The sequence below is a fragment of the Dermochelys coriacea genome, chromosome 3 (genome assembly GCF_009764565.3).
Source record: "Dermochelys coriacea isolate rDerCor1 chromosome 3, rDerCor1.pri.v4, whole genome shotgun sequence".
In the NCBI taxonomy this organism is placed as follows: domain Eukaryota; kingdom Metazoa; phylum Chordata; order Testudines; family Dermochelyidae; genus Dermochelys; species Dermochelys coriacea.
This window is the reverse complement of record NC_050070.1, coordinates 11,717,448-11,733,798: the sequence shown is the minus strand read 5'-3', so window position 1 is coordinate 11,733,798 and position 16,351 is coordinate 11,717,448. Positions and strand designations below refer to the sequence as shown.

Genomic DNA, 16,351 nt, shown 5'->3' with positions numbered 1-16,351 from the left:
TGAATATTATCCATCTACAGGTTAAACAATCATTTTATTTTAAATACCCAAAGGAAAGGAATCACTTCATGTAGTATTGAATTTATTGTGCATAGTATTAATTTCAAGTGTGAATTTCACTATAAAACAGCTAGTATGCCTTACATCATAAGAAATGACTGAGTAGCATCAAATGAACCAAAATACGTCAAGTACGTTTTAATATTAACCAACGTATGCACTATGTATAATAGTCTGATGTTTTGTCATATTGGACAGTTAATAGCTTTAGCCTGTTCTCAGTATGCTCTTTGGGCAGAATATTTAAATGATTCCAATCCATTTTCTTAAATTATACATCCCTGAGTTTGCATACACAATGGTGCATGCTCTTGTTTTGCATGAGCAAAAACTTTCAACAATGTAAGGGTGAGTTTTGATTCCAACAGTGCCAAAGTTTTGGTGTTTCTGTTTCTTTGTTAGTCTCTAAGGTGCCACAAGTACTCCTTTTCTTTTTGCGAATACAGACTATCATGGCTGCTACTCTGAAAGCTCTGAAGCTATATTTAAAGGGACAGAGCCTAATTATCTATTTCAATTAATGGGGAAAAATACTTAATCAATTCATACTATTGAAAAAAAAATCTTTAACCAAAGGGAATCCCCAAATACCTTGTGCAGGAATGGGCTGTGTTCTTACTGAAGGCGAGAAGAGGAGTTTGTGATGGTCCCTCAGGCGAGAGATGAAAGAAATAGCCATAACCAGCAGCACACACTGTATTCGCCTGCAGACAAGCATGCACTGCAGTTAGAAAAGATTCCTGGCAATTAAAAGCTTTGTTTTTAAAATCACTTTGGGCAAGCCCTCTAGTCCTGCACCTTTAACTTACATAGTTCTCCTAAGTGCTTTAGAAGAGCTAAGTATTTATTTATTATTATTAATGAAATCAGTGCAAATTCTGCCAAGTACATACTACAGCATCCTCACTCCTGCTTTCTTTCTCACCCAGGGCCACTGTCCACCCACAAGCCATGCAATAGTATTTGGCAGACAAGCAGGCATATCACATAGCACCTCGAGTTCCTTTCTGATCGCTTTCTAATAAGCGATGGTCACATAAACACCACCCTATATCGGAAACCTACTGACCGCTATTCCTACCTACATGCCTCTAGCTTTCATCCAGATCATACCACTCGATCCATTGTCTACAGCCAAGCGCTACGATATAACCGCATTTGCTCCAACCCCTCAGACAGAGACAAACACCTACAAGATCTCTATCATGCATTCCTACAACTACAATACCCACCTGCTGAAGTGAAGAAACAGATTGACAGAGCCAGAAGAGTACCCAGAAGTCACCTACTACAGGACAGGCCCAACAAAGAAAACAACAGAACGCCACTAGCCATCACCTTCAGCCCCCAACTAAAACCTCTCCAACGCATCATCAAGGATCTACAACCTATCCTAAAGGACGAACCATCACTCTCACAGATCTTGGGAGACAGACCAGTCCTTGCTTACAGACAGCCCCCCAATCTGAAGCAAATACTCACCAGCAACCACACACCACACAACAGAATCACTAACCCAGGAACCTATCCTTGCAACAAAGCCCGTTGCCAACTCTGTCCACATATCTATTCAGGGGATACCATCATAGGGCCTAATCACATCAGCCACACTATCAGAGGCTCGTTCACCTGCGCATCTACCAATGTGATATATGCCATCATGTGCCAGCAATGCCCCTCTGCCATGTATATTGGCCAAACTGGACAGTCTCTACGTAAAAGAATGAATGGACACAAATCAGACGTCAAGAATTATAACATTCAAAAACCAGTTAGAGAACACTTCAATCTCTCTGGTCACTCGATCACAGACCTAAGAGTGGCTATACTTCAACAAAAAAGCTTCAAAAACAGACTCCAACGAGAGACTGCTGAATTGGAATTAATTTGCAAACTGGATACAATTAACTTAGGCTTGAATAGAGACTGGGAATGGATGAGTCATTACACAAAGTAAAACTATTTCCCCATGGTATTTCTCCCTCCCACCCCACCCCCCACTGTTCCTCTGATATTCTTGTTAACTGCTGGAATTAGCCTACCTTGCTTGTCACCATGAAAGGTTTTCCTCCTTCCCCTCCCCCCCCCCCGCTGCTGATGATGGCTTATTTTAAGTAATCACTCTCCTTACAGTGTGTATGATAAACCCATTGTTTCATGTTCTCTGTGTGTGTGTATATAAATCTCTCCTCTGTTTTTTCCACCAAATGCATCCAATGAAGTCAGCTGTAGCTCACGAAAGCTTATGCTCTAATAAATGTGTTAGTCTGTAAGGTGCCACAAGTACTCCTTTTCTTTCTGATCTGTAAATTCCAGAAAACTCCAGGTTGGCTAAAATTTCTTGTTCACTGAACATTATTTTGTACATAAGTAGGCTGATTAAATCTTGGTCTACCAATTTCTCTCTTTCTCAACATCTATATTTTTCCATGCAAAAAACAAACAAACAACTTAGAGTTAATGCAACACTAGAGTTGAAATATTGAGCAGAACATGCAAAATTAAGGTTTAACGGACGAGTGATTTTTCAATTATTGGAAGGTGAAGCTAAACACGTTCAAACTAGAAACAAAGGATGGGTGTTTTTTTTTTATCAATGAGGGTTATTAACTATTGTAAGAAGTGACTTAAGGACACGGTAGAGTCTCCAGAACTCCAAGTCTTTAAATCAAGACCGGGTATCTTTCTAAAAGATGTGCTACAGTTCAAAACAGAAGATCCAGGCTTGATGTAGAAATTGTCGGCTGAGGTTCTCTGGTCTGTGCTACACAGGAGGTCAGACTAGAAGTCATAATGGTCACTTCTGGCCTCAAAGTTATGAGTTTATTAATTGAGTAGGGAGTGGATTATGCAGGGATATAAGCAGTGGGATAAGGAACTTTTCAACGCCAGCAGTGAAATCCTGCCCCATTGAAGCCAATGGGAGTTTTGCAATTGACTTCAAAGGAGATAGGAGTTTATCCTAATCATAATTCAAATCTGCTCTGTGTTGGCAGTGGCCAAAATTAGTTATCATTAGATGGTGTCAATCATCGTGGTGTTTTTATGTGGACACTTTTCCACTAGGACCTCCAACTCACTTTGCAAAGGTCACTGGTCAGCTTTAAAATGGTAATGAGTAATGACCCTAATCAAAGCCACACCAGTGACCCAGAGGTGAAAGGCTCCATATTCCATTGCCAGTCTCCTGACCCTGTTAGTTCCCTGCAGTCATGATCTTTGACATCTTTCAAAAAACAAAAGGATATCAATGTCCAAAGCATTGCCTTATCTCCCATCTTGCAGAGCTGCAACAGTTTAGAACATGCTACCCAATACAGATCCCTTTCCCTTAAAAAAATGCTTCTGCAGTCAAGTCACTGTATTCTAGGATCTTTTACTTGCAATTGCAATTGTGCATTCCACAGAAGATTCGTAAGGAAAAACTGCACATTTATTCAGGCAGCCAGTGGCTTGAAGGCAGCGGTTTTAAGCAGGCAGGGAATTTTGTGTGGAAATCAATTTTTTGTGAAGTCAGTGTATTACGGACATCCATGCAATCAAAATTCCAGAGAGAAATTAATTGCCAGTGTATGCGAGATACCTGAAGGCGTGCATATGAAGTCACTGGAATAAAACCCAGTCAATGTTTTAAGTGCCTTTTAACTGATAATGTAACTATTTCATGAACACCTTAGGATGAACAGTGATGGCCCTTTAAAGCTCTGCTTCCTCTTCTCCCCACCAATAAAATACAACACTGCAGGCGTTTCTAGCACTATTCCCCAGTGCCAAAGCCCATGAGAATGCAGCAAATTGTCCCAATGGGTCTATGCAGTGAGCACTCACATTGCAGTAGGTCTCAGAAAGCGTCATGGTAGGGACGCAATGGTGGGCAACGCTTACAGGCAGAGGGTGTGTCTTCTCCCCGATGTCCAATAGTCTGGGAGTTGGCTAGTTCAGATGATATTGGTAAGGAGCTAGGGAACCTTTCATCAACAACAGTGAACTCAAGTTACTACTAGACGGCTGTTTCGTGAGCTAGGTGCAATTGTTGATGTCCATCCATTTTCTGATGTTCAGGAGACCACAGACACAAAAAGATACCTCTAAGCACTAATTTGTATCCCTGTGCTAAGGTGCAGCAAGAGGCTAAGGACTGAATAAGCATGGAGAATAAGTTGCCTTCTCATGTTAAATGAACTCCCTCCGTGTTGGAGCTGATACGCGCTGGAGAGGTGCCTGTTCTGAGGATAAAGAGAGGTCTTCAGTCTCCAGGGTTGTCAATGCACTAAAACCATAGAGAAGTACAGGCCCATCTGGATGCAAAACAGAAGTAGGTATACTGAAGCTAATGGAATTACTTTGGGGTAAATGAGGAATTCTTTAATGGCTGGTTCTGTATGTACCCTGATTCACTCAAAGAGGTGTTGTCTGAATGTGCATGGGAAAAATATCAAAGGCTGAAGAAACTGACTTACAGAAGATTAAAACAGCTAACTAAGTGCAGCTTGGATAAGGAGTGACAAAAGGTCTGGAAAAGGGGCACTGATACAATAGGAGTCTACCAGGTTTGAAAGGTGTAAATGCCCTCATGGAAGAGAGGAAATTCTGCATGGTTCACAGGGGAGTAATAGGAAAAGTCGGTATAAGCATCAAGAGTTACTCCTTGACGGTGAGCGGCAATAGACTGAACAGTGTCCCAAGGAGAGTGATTGAAGTTGCACTTGGGATATTTAAAATATTTATTATTTATTTATCTGTACTGCAGTAGCAACCAAAGGCTCCAGTTGGGATTATCAACCTGTTGTGATAGACGCTGTATGTGCACATAGCAAGGGAGACCCTGCTCTAAAGAGCTCACAGTCTAAATAGACCATAAAGCAAAAGAAGGGAGGGGACCAGGGACAGAACAGAAGCTAAGCGGTTAGGGTGAGGACAGGCATATATAGGTTTTCCTAGTTCCCTTTTTAATTACCTTACGTATCCGCTTAGAACTAAAATCTTTGTTTTCAAAGTTTCAACTTCTCCTGCTGCTTCATTCTCACTCGAAATCATAATCCTCTTGCTTGTCACTGAAAATTATTGTGATGTTACAAACAACAAGATTAGGACTTCAAATGAGGAGGGAGCTGCAGGAGTTTATGAACTGCTGTAACAGGAACTGGTCCAGACTCTTTTCTCAGTTTCACTGGGATAACCGAAACGATGGGACTACACTGGTTGTGGCAAATTTGGAGTAACTGAGATTAGAATCTGGTTCCAGATGTTCAGGAATAATAAACGGGGGATGAGAAAAACCAGAAAATGCATGATCTGTAGAAGCAGAATTGTTTGTAGACAGAAGGTTGATTTTCTAACTCCTTCAGGAGGCAACAGCAGTTTCATAGAATCATAGAATATCAGGGTTGGAAGGGACCTCAGGAGGTCATGTAGTCCAACCCCCCTGCTCAAAGCAGGACCAATCCCCAACTAAATCATCCCAGCCAGGGCTTTGTCAAGCCTGACCTTAAAAACCTCAAAGGAAGGAGATTCCACCACCTCCCTAGGTAACATATTCCAGTGCTTCATCGCCCTCCTAATGAAAAGGTTTTTTCTAATATCCAACCTAAACCTCCCCACTGCAACTTGAGACCATTACTCCTTGTTCTGTCATCTACTACCACTGAGAACAGTCTAGATCCATCCTCTTCGGAACCCCCTTTCAGGTAGTTGAAAGCAGCTATCAAATCCCCCCTCATTCTTCTCTTCTGCAGACTGAACAATCCCAGTTCCCTCAGCCTCTCCGCTTAAATCATGTGTTCCAGTCCCCTAATAATTTTTGTTGCCCTTCGCTAGATGATTTCCAATTTTTCCACATCCTTCTTGTAGTGTGGGGCTCAAAACTGGACACAGTACTCCAGATGAGGCCTCACCAATGTCAAATAGAGGGGAATGATCACGTCCCTCGATCTTCTGGCAATGCCCCTACTTATACAGCCCAAAATGCCATTAACCTTCTTGGTAACAATGGCACACAGTTGACTCATATCCAGCTTCTCATCCACTGCAACTCCTAGGTCCTTTTCTGCAGAACTGCTGCCTAGCCATTCAGTCCCTAGTCTGTAGTGGAGCATGGGATTCTTCCGTCTTAAGTGTAGGACTCTGCATTTGTCCTTGTTGAACCTCATCAGATTTCTTTGGGCCCAATCCTCTAATTTGTCTAGGTCCCTCTGTATCCTATCCCTGCCCTCCAGCGTATCTACCTCTCCTCCCAGTTTAGTGTCATCTGCAAACTTGCTGAGGGTGCAGTCCGCGCCATCCTCCAGATCATTAATGAAGATACTGAACAAAACCAGCCCCAGAACCGACCCTTGGGGCACTCCGCTTGATATTGGCTGCCAACTAGACATGAGCCAGTGATCAATACCCATTGAGCCTGATGATCTAGCCGGCTTTCTATCCACCTTATAGTCCATTCATCCAGCCCATACTTCTTTAACTTGCTGGCAAGAATACTATGGGACGCCGTATCAAAAGCTTTACTAAAGTCAAGGAATAACATGCCCACTGCTTTCCCCTCATCCACAAACCCCTTTAGCTTGTCATAGAAGGCAATTAGATTAGTCAGGCATGACTTGCCCTTGGTGAATCTACGCTGACTGTTCCTGATCACTTTCCTCTCCTCTAAGTGCTTCAGAATTGATTCCTTGAGGATCTGCTCCATGATTTTTCCAGGGACTGAGGTGAGGCTGACTGGCCTGTAGTTCCCTGGATCCTCCTTCTTCCCTTTTTTAAAGATGAGCACTACATTAGCCTTTTTCCACTCGTTCAGGACCTCCCCCGATCGCCATGAGTTTTCAAAGATAACGGCCAATGGCTCTGCAATCACATCTGCCAACTCCTTTAGCACTCTCGGATGTAGTGCATCTGGCCCCACAGACTTGTGCTCGTCCAGCTTTTCTAAATAGTCCCGAACCACTTCTTTCTCCACAGAGGGCTGGTCACCTCCTCCCCATGCTGTGCTGCACAATGCAGTAGTTTGGGAGCTGACCTTGTTTGTGAAGACAGAGACAAAAAAAGCATTGAGTACATTAGCTTTTTCCACATCCTCTGTCACTAGGTTGCCTCCCTCATTCATTAAGGGGCCCACACTTTCCTTGACTTTCTTCTTGTTGCTAACATACATGAAGAAACCCTTCTTGTTACTCTTAACATCTCTTGCTAGTTGCAACTCCAGGTGTGATTTGGCCTTCCTGATTTCACTCCTGCATGCCTGAGCAATATTTTTATTCTCTTCCCTGGTCATTTATCCAATCTTCCACTTCTTGTAAGCTTCTTTTTTGTGTTTAAGATCAGCAAGGATTTCACTGTTAAGCCAAGCTGGTCGCCTGCCATATTTACTATTTTTTCTACACATTGGAATGGTTTGTTCCTGGAACCTCAATAAGGATTCTTTAAAATACAGCCAGCTCTCCTGGACTCCTTTCCCTGTCATGTTATTCTCCCAGGGGATCCTGCCCATCAGTTCCCTGAGGGAGTCAAAGTCTGCTTTTCTGAAGTCCAGCGTCTGTATTCTGCTGCTCTCCTTTCTTCCTTGTGTCAGGATCCTGAACTTGACCATCTCATGGTCACTGCCTCCCAGGTTCCCATCCACTTTTGCTTCCCCTACTAATTCTTCCTGGTTTGTGAGCAGCAGGTCAAGAAGAGCTCTGCCCCTAGTTGGTTCCTCCAGCACTTGCACCAGGAAATTGTCCCCTACACTTTCCAAAAACTTCTTGGATTGTCTGTCCACCACTGTATTGCTCTCCCAGCAGATATCAGAGTGATTAAAGTCTCCCTTGAGAACCAATGCCTGCGATCTAGTAAATTCTGTAAGTTGCCGGAAGAAAGCCTCGTCCACTTCATCCCCCTGGTCCGATGGTCTATAGCAGACTCCCACCACGACATCACCCTTGTTGCTCACACTTCTAAACTTAATCCAGAGACTCTCAGGTTTTCCTGCAGTTTCATACTGGAGCTCTGAGCAGTCATACTGCTCTCTTACATACAATGCAACTCCCCTACCTTTTCTGCCCTGCCTGTCCTTCCTGAACAGTTTATATCCATCCATGACAGTACTCCAGTCATGTGAGTTATCCCACCAAGTCTCTGTTATTCCAATCACACCATAATTCCTTGACTGTGCCAGGACTTCCAGTTCTCCCTGCTTGTTTCCCAGGCTTCTTGCATTTGTGTATAGGCACTTAAGATAACCCACTGATCGTCCCTCAGCCTCCCCCCCTTGTGCTCCCCTGCTCATGCTTCCTCCCAGTAGCCCACTTCCCCACATACCTCAGGGCCTTGGTTTGTTTGCTTATAAAGAAATTCCCCTCACAACTCTGCCCCTTTGGCAGCACAGAGTGGTATTGTGTGTCCAGAAGTGTGGGGGCAGCATAGCAGATGATCTCCCTGTGCTAAGCCAGCTCAGCTAGCCAGTGTAAGGGGAATGGGCAGTGACACTCCCAGTCCTGATGCTTAGGAAACATAGGCCCCAAGATTGTCCCTTGCTCCTGTAGAAGGGTATAAAGGGATTGTCATTTCTCATCACTAACATGCACCGGTACAAGGCCATGTACAGTCTTGCCCTGGGACAGAAGAGGAAGAAGACCATCGTGTCCACTCAGCATTTCCTTTCATGGAGATGGCTCCATGCCTCTCCTGTCTGAAGCACTGATGATTATAGCATGACTGTAAGAAAAGTAATTTCACAACTGAAATAGCAAGACAGATTTTTTTCTGTATCTTTAGGCGTCTAAAGAACTTTAAAACTCTGACCTTAGGGCCTAGATTTTTAAAGGTATTTAGGCATTGCTCTGCCCATCATTGCAATGCCTGAATAGGGTGCCTAAGTTTCATTTTCTAAAGTGACTTAGGCTCCTAAGTCAATTAGGCATTGTAAGGCTGAGCCTACATACCTTTAAATATCTGGCAATGAAAATAGAAAACCCAACAATAATGGGGGATTTCATCCCCATATTGACTGGGTACATGTCACCTCAGGACGAGATTCAGAAATAAAATTTCTAGACACCATTAATGACTGCTTCTTGGAGCAGTTAGTCCTGGAACCCACCGGGGGAAAGGCAATTCTTGATTATTCCTAAGAGAAGCACTTAGGATCTGGTCCAAGAGGTGAATATAGCTGAACAGCTTAGTAATAGTGACCACAAAGTAATTAAATTTAACATCCTTTTTTTTGGGGGGGGGAATACCAAAGAAACCCATCACAGTAGCATTTAACTTCATAAAGGGGAATTACACAAAAATTAGGACTCTAATTAAACAGAAATTAAAAGGAACAGTCATAAGACTGAAATGCCTGCAAGCTGCATGGAAACTATAAAGAACACACCACAACAGAGGCTCAAACTAAATGTATACCTAAAATAAAAAAAAAATTAAATTAAAAAAAACAGTAAGAGGACCAATAAAAACAGCAGAGTAAAAGAAGTAATTAGCAGCAAAAAAGAATATTTTAATAATTTGAAGTTAAATCCTACTGAGGAAAATAGAAAGGAACTGAGGAACATAATGCAAGTCAAGTGATTTATGAGGAGATGATGAGGAAACTGGGCTTATTTAGTCTGCAGAAGAGAAGAGTGAGGGGGGATTTGATAGCAGCCTTCAACTTCCTGAAGGGGGGTTTCAAAGAGGATGGCTCTAGACTGTTCTCAGTGGTGGCAGATGACAGAACAAGTAGCAAAGGTCTCAAGTTGCAGTGGAGGAGGTCTAGGTTGGATATTAGGAAAAACTATTTCACTAGAAGCACGGTGAAGCACTGGAATGGGTTACCTAGGGAGGTGGTAGAATCTCCATCCTTAGAGATTTTTAAGGCCCGGCTTGACAATGACCTGGCTGGGATGATTTAGTTAGGGTTGGTCCTGCTTTGATCAGGGGGTTGGACTAGATGACCTCCTGGTCTCTTCCAACCCTAATCTTCTATGATTCTATGAAGTGTAAAAGTAAAATTAGGCAGGCCAAAAAATAATTTGAAGAACAACTAGCAAAAGATACAAAAGCTAACAGCAACAACAACAAAAAATTAAGTACATCAGAAGCAGAAAGCCTGCCAAACAATCAGTAGGTCCACTGGATGACCAAAATGCTAAAGGAAGACAGGGCCATTGCAGAGAAGCTAAATTAATTATTTGCATTGGTCTTCACTGCAGGGGATGAGAGGGAGTTTCCCACACCTGGACCATTCTTTTTAGATACATATTGGAGGAATTGTCTCATATTGAGGTGTCCGTATAGGAGGTTTTCAAACAAACTGATAAATTAAACAGTAATTAGTCACCAGGACCAGATTATATCCACCCAAAAGTTATACAGGAGTTCATATATGAAACTCCACAACTACTAACTGTGGTATATAAACTACCACTTAAATCAGCCTCTGTACCAGATGATTGGAGGGTAGCTAGTGTAATGCTGATTTTTAAAAAGACTCCAGAGGCAATCCTGGCAATTGCAGACTGGTAAACCTAACTTCAGAAACAGGCAAACTGGTTGAAACTATAATAAAGAACAAAATTATCAGACACGTAGATGAACAACATATATTGGGGAAGAGTTGGCTTTTGTAAAGAAAAATCATGCCTCACCAATCTATGAGAATTCTTTGAGGAGGCTACCAAGCACGTGGACAAGGGTGATCAAGTTGACACCATGTACTTAAACTTTCAGAAAACTTTTGACAAGGTCCCACACCAAAAAGCTCTTAAGCAATGTAAGCAAACATGGGATAAAAGGCAAGGTACTCTCATGGATCAATAACTGGTTAAAAGATAGGAAACAAAGGATAGGAACAAATGTTCACAATGGAAAAGATTACTAGCAGGGTCCGGCAAGGATCTGCATTGGGACCTGTACTGTTCAATATATTCATAAGTGATCTGGAAAAAAGGGTAAACGGTGGGGGGCATTTTTACAGACGATATTAAATTACTCAAGATAATTAAGTCCAACGATGACTGTAAGAAGTTACAAAGGGATCTTACTAATCTCGGTGATGTGGCAATAAAATGGCAGATGAAATTCAGTATAGGTAAGTACAAAGTAAAGTACACTGGAAAAAATAATCCCAACTCGGTCTAAATTAACTGTCACCACTCAATAAAAAGATCTTGGAGTCATTGTGGCTAGTTCTCTGAAAACATCTGCTCAGTGTGCAGGGGCAGTCAAAAAGCTAACAAACTGTTAGGAAACACTAGGAAAGGGATAGATAATAAAACAGAAAATATCAGAAATGTCACACTCTAAATCCAGGGTACACCCACACCTTGGATACTGCATGCAGTTCTCGTCACCCCATCTCAAAAAATATGTATTAGAATTGGAAAAGGTACCGAGAAGGGCAACAACAATGATGGGGGTATGAACAGCTTCCATAGGAGGAGAGGTTAAAAAGACTTGGACCGTTCAGCTCAGGAAAGAGATGACTAAAAAGAGAGATGTCAGAGGCCTATAAAATCATGCCTGGGGTGGAGAAAGTGAATAAGGACATGTTATTTACTCCTTCTCGTAACACAAGAACCAAGAGTCACCAAATGAAATTAATAGGCAGCAGGTTTAAAACAATCATAACAAAGTACTTCCTCACACAATGCACAGTCCACCTGTGGAACTTGTTGTCAGGGGTTGTTGTGAAGACCAAGGTTATAACAGGGTTCAAAAAAAAATTAGATAAATTCATGGAGAAGAAGTCCATCAGTGACTATTAGCCAAAACGGTCAGAGATGCAACCCCATGCTCTGGGTGTCCCTAAATCTCTAACTGACCGAAGGTGGAATTGGAATAACAAGGGATGGATCACTCAATAATTGCCCTACTCTGTGTATTCCCTCTGAAGCATCTGCTTCTGGTCACTGTTGGAAGACTAGATGTTGGGCTAGACAGACCACTGGTCTGACCCAGGATGGTCATTCTTATGAACCCTCATGATGTGCAGATGCCTAAACTGATTAACTTCAAGAGCCTAGTGCTGGGCTAAAATCCTTCCTTCCCTCCCTGCAGTTCAGCACTTCTACTTTTTATATTAGGTTAGAGTCTGAAGACCCCAAGTGAGATTAGGCACCATACAGGCACATAATAGGAGACTGTCCCTAACCCCAAAAGCCTACAAATATATTGTGGTCTTTTCTACAGTGACCATGTCTTTCCTTTTTTCTGTCAAGCACTTCTGGGTTTTGTACAATAATAAATACCCCTACTAATAATGTAGATAAAGGGAGGTAGATTCCTTGTTTTCTTTTAGACTTCAGTATCCTGCTGTTGCAATGCCTTATATGCCCATCCCTTTAGATGGCAGCTCACAATGGAGATTGCAATGAGCATCTGCTATTCCACCCACACTGGCTTGCAGAGGACAGGCCCCAGTAGTTTTTACCCCAGTGGCTGGTTACATGTCCATGGCCTCAACTTGTAAATAGATCTCTGAATTTCTATTATAGCACATGAGCTAAACAAATGTGTTGAAAACTGACTGAGTTAGCATCACAAGTACATTGACAGATAAATTTAGGGCCCTTTAAGAGCTGAACCATTGGTACTGAGTCAGACAGCTCTAGGCTATGCCAGCATACAACTGTGTAGATCTCTCTGTGTTTAGAGGCCCTGAAGTCATGCTACTCTGCCTACTTTTTTTAAAAAACATAATAGATGCCTCCACTATATTCTCTAAAATAGCCTGTAAAGTTGGGTATATGCCCTGCAGGGAATTAAATCGTAGTTCTCTCTTTATTCTCAGGCAAACTTGTCAAGAGAGTAACACAGGAAACCTGTTGGTCTGTTTCTTACCTTCAAAGTTAGGTGCAACTCTTTGAGGAGCAGAGAGTGAAGGGGAAATCATATCCTCATATGTAGTTCCTCATTGGTTTCAGTTTCTATGGATTGGCAGTCCCTGAGTTTTTCTTGAGTTTCAGGTACAAATCCGGTTGGAATTCACTTGAAACTGTGGAATTGTATTTGGTTTTCCATCCAGATCATGAAAAACTGAGTTTTTTAAAGTTTGATGGAAACAATAAAACTGGACCAGAATTGATCAGATCTGGGCCTAGGTTTTCTGGCAAAATTTTGTGCGCCTTCTGATGAACCCAAGATGACTTTGGACTTTGTGACAAAACATAAAAAGCTTGGAAGTTATATAGGGACTGGAGTTTTGTTGCAAACATTTTACACCATATGTATGTGAGAGAAAGAGTGAGATTATGTGGGTGAGTGTGTGTTTATATATAGAGAGAGAGACAGAGACAGAGAGAGAGAATATTACTTGGGAATATAGCATTGTGCACTTGTATTACTATCCTGTTTCAGTAACCATCCTTATTAAAACTCACTCAGTAAGTAAACAACCTGTGTTTGGGTCAACCTGAGAACCATATTTCAGACAAATATGTTGTTCTTTGATACAGTTTTGTTTTTTATCCTTACCTCTACCTGGTTAGCCGGAGCCCTGATGTAGATCCCTGCTGGTGATAATGTTTCTATGTTGGAAAGTCCATCCGTTCCAGAAAGTCCAATCACTGTGTTGTGCCTGACTTTATTCCCCTCTTCCAACCACCCTCCTAAAATATAATCAGAGGCACAAATTCATCAAATACAGCTCCAACAATCATCACCCATGCAGATCACACATTATTCTGCATGTTTTATTTCCCACCTATAGTGTTGCGCAATGCACTGTGTGCTGGTTGGCTGCAGCTCTTCACCATAGAGGTGGCTGCATTTCTGCAGTGCTGTACTTGTACTATTTGCAAAGCACGCTAGAATCCATGTTACACCACAGAAGGAAAGCTGAGAGTGGGGCAGGATCAATTTAACATGGCAGGGATCTAAGTATCAGGGGTGAAAATTATCACTGGGGTGCATAGTTGAAAGATCAGATAATTTCCACCGGATGGAGAGGGAACTGTTGTTATTAATTTGTACTATGGTTGTGCCAAGAGGCTAGAACCAAGATCAGAGCCTCTTGTGCTCTACAAACTCTACAAACACAGAGTAAGACAGTCTCTGCCCTGAAGAGTTTAGAATCTAAACAGAGAAGACAGACAATGGCTAGGAAAAAGAGATATTATGATACACATTGTACAGATGGGATATGGAGGCACAGAGAGATGAGGTGAGTTGCCTAAATTCACCCTGTGACAGAGCCAGGTGTTAAACCGCAAATCTCCTGAGTTCCCACCTAATGCCTTAACCATGTAAATAGAAAGATTAAAAACACATCATGCAATCATGTACCAAAGCGCCTTGGGTTTTCACTTGTTGTTTTATTTTGGTCGTTGTTGGTTTTTTGGTTGTTTTTGGGTTTTGGGTTGTTTCTTTGTTTTGTTTTGTTTTTTGAGCAATGAACTAGATAATGGGTAGAAGACAACAATGGAGCCACCACTCACAGCAGCACACATGCCCCCTGCCTGCAATAATTGGGTCCCCAAAATGGTATGCACCGTGAATTGGCACAGAAAGGAAAGAAAAGCACACTAACCTCTATCCTAAGGAAATGCCAGCCATCATCTATCTGGAAAATGGCAAGCCCTGTCCAGGGAACATGCAAGTCAACCTCACACTTCCTTTTCAGGAAGTATGGTTCTTGCTAGGGATAACATATGCCAATGCTCCCTCCAATTCTTCCCTGGACATAGATACCCTCCCCCATATTAACCACCCTAAATTCAAGCTGATCTCCAGAAAAAAAAATATGTGTAGAGTTTGGGGCTTTATTTTTTCAAACACCATGCAACCTCTATTGCATTTACCTTGGAACTAGATCCTTCTGAGAAATATTTCCTTTTCAGATTGTATTTATTTCAATCACAGCCATTATGAGAGCAAAAGTAGGATTGTACACAAGTGCTTTGACAGTCATACAGGTTTGAAAGGAGGCATAAAAAGTCTTGGCTTCCAGGCCAGGATCTTGTTTGCCAATTAACTTTAAGCCCAGAGCAGCTTTTTATGACTGTCCTGCAAAACCCTAGCAAATAGGGGTTTAAATGAAATCATTGAGAGATTTCAATTCTAGAGCAGAAAACAGGCAGCTATAATAAATATGCCTTTACAGGTAACAAAATGATATATAAATTCATCTTTCAGACCCTCTGGAGCTATTGACATTGAAGCCATTAAAGACGTCTTGAGGATACAGAGTATTCAGGCCGAAATTTCTGAGGACACATTTAGTTCAGCCCAGAGATTGGAAAGTCAGAATTAAGTCTCAGCATGAATGGGAGGAACGGATTTCCAAATTAAGACCTGGACAGGTTGAGCTCTGCACTTGTTTATAGTCAAAGTGCTTTCAGTGGGACTCCAGTCAAGCGGAAGGCCTGCATGTGTGCACTGGATTGCAGGATTGGGGCCTAAAGCTTGTGTTTGTTTGTTTGTTTAAATTTAAATTGCTGTTTCTCATCCATGACTGGCGGCAGCCAAAACTAAAGTGATATCATTACATACTCAGGCAGTATGGGATGCCTGTGGAACAGGCTGCAGACCAATCTCCAGATTGCTTTAATGGTAGATAGGAGAGAGATTTTGATTTTCAATATTTTTGTTGTCTCAAATCAGTCAAGTACTTAAGCCTGTGCTTGACTTTAAACATGTGCTATCATCCTATTGTTTTCAATGTCACCTGATCAACACTAATGGGAAGTATGTGCTTATGTGCTTTGGTGAATCAAGGCTCTAAATATTACATCATAGAGTTCTTTCCATGACAGGTGAATCAGATTTTTTTTTTTTTTAAATCTCTATCTATTGTTAGATTGTAAAGAAAAGAGGTGGTGCAGGAGAGAAGTACCAATAGGACTGAACAAGCTCCATGCTGGTCATAAGAAATGGACCCAAGGCACATATGGTTACAAGAAAATAGGTCCTCAGCATCTGCATGAGGAAGTTGGAGAGTGATATACCGGATTCCACAAGACTAGTGCCAGAGAACATGAATCAAACCTTCTTCCACCCAAGGAAGTTTTGATTAACTGTATCCTTGGCATAAAGAGCCACATATAGGTTGATTGACAATCCTCTGCTTCACTTACCCAGTAGAATCCCATGACCTAAAATGTTATAGAAAACATTATTGTCCACTCTTAACTCTGAGGTCCTCGACAGACTGAGTCCCCGACCAAAGGAATCCCACACTGAACAACCGCGAATGTAAGAATCTGGAAAGAAAAGGGTGGTGTCAGAGGAAAGCAGGAATATAACTCCAGGTTGCCTCTGTTAGAGGTGATGTTTTTGTACAAGATGTTATTCATCAATTCTGATGCTGCTTGGTTAATCCAATTTGCTGTGATGC

General features: G+C 41.9%; 1 protein-coding gene across 5 annotated transcripts in view; it reads right to left on the bottom strand.

Annotated features, from left to right (window-relative positions):
• Positions 1-16,351, bottom strand: part of PKHD1 (PKHD1 ciliary IPT domain containing fibrocystin/polyductin) — a 405,193-nt gene that overhangs the window by 181,288 nt on the left and 207,554 nt on the right. For all 5 annotated transcript variants that reach the window (XR_006279695.1, XM_043510113.1, XM_043510114.1 and 2 more), the window contains exons 41-43: positions 16,092-16,217; positions 13,492-13,625; positions 652-764 (exon numbers count right to left, since the gene is read on the bottom strand). Coding sequence is in view for 4 of the 5 variants with exons in the window: in XM_043510113.1 (XP_043366048.1) it covers positions 652-764; positions 13,492-13,625; positions 16,092-16,217 (373 nt within the window). In the remaining variant the exon portion in view is untranslated. The remainder of the gene's footprint in view (positions 1-651; positions 765-13,491; positions 13,626-16,091; positions 16,218-16,351) is intronic.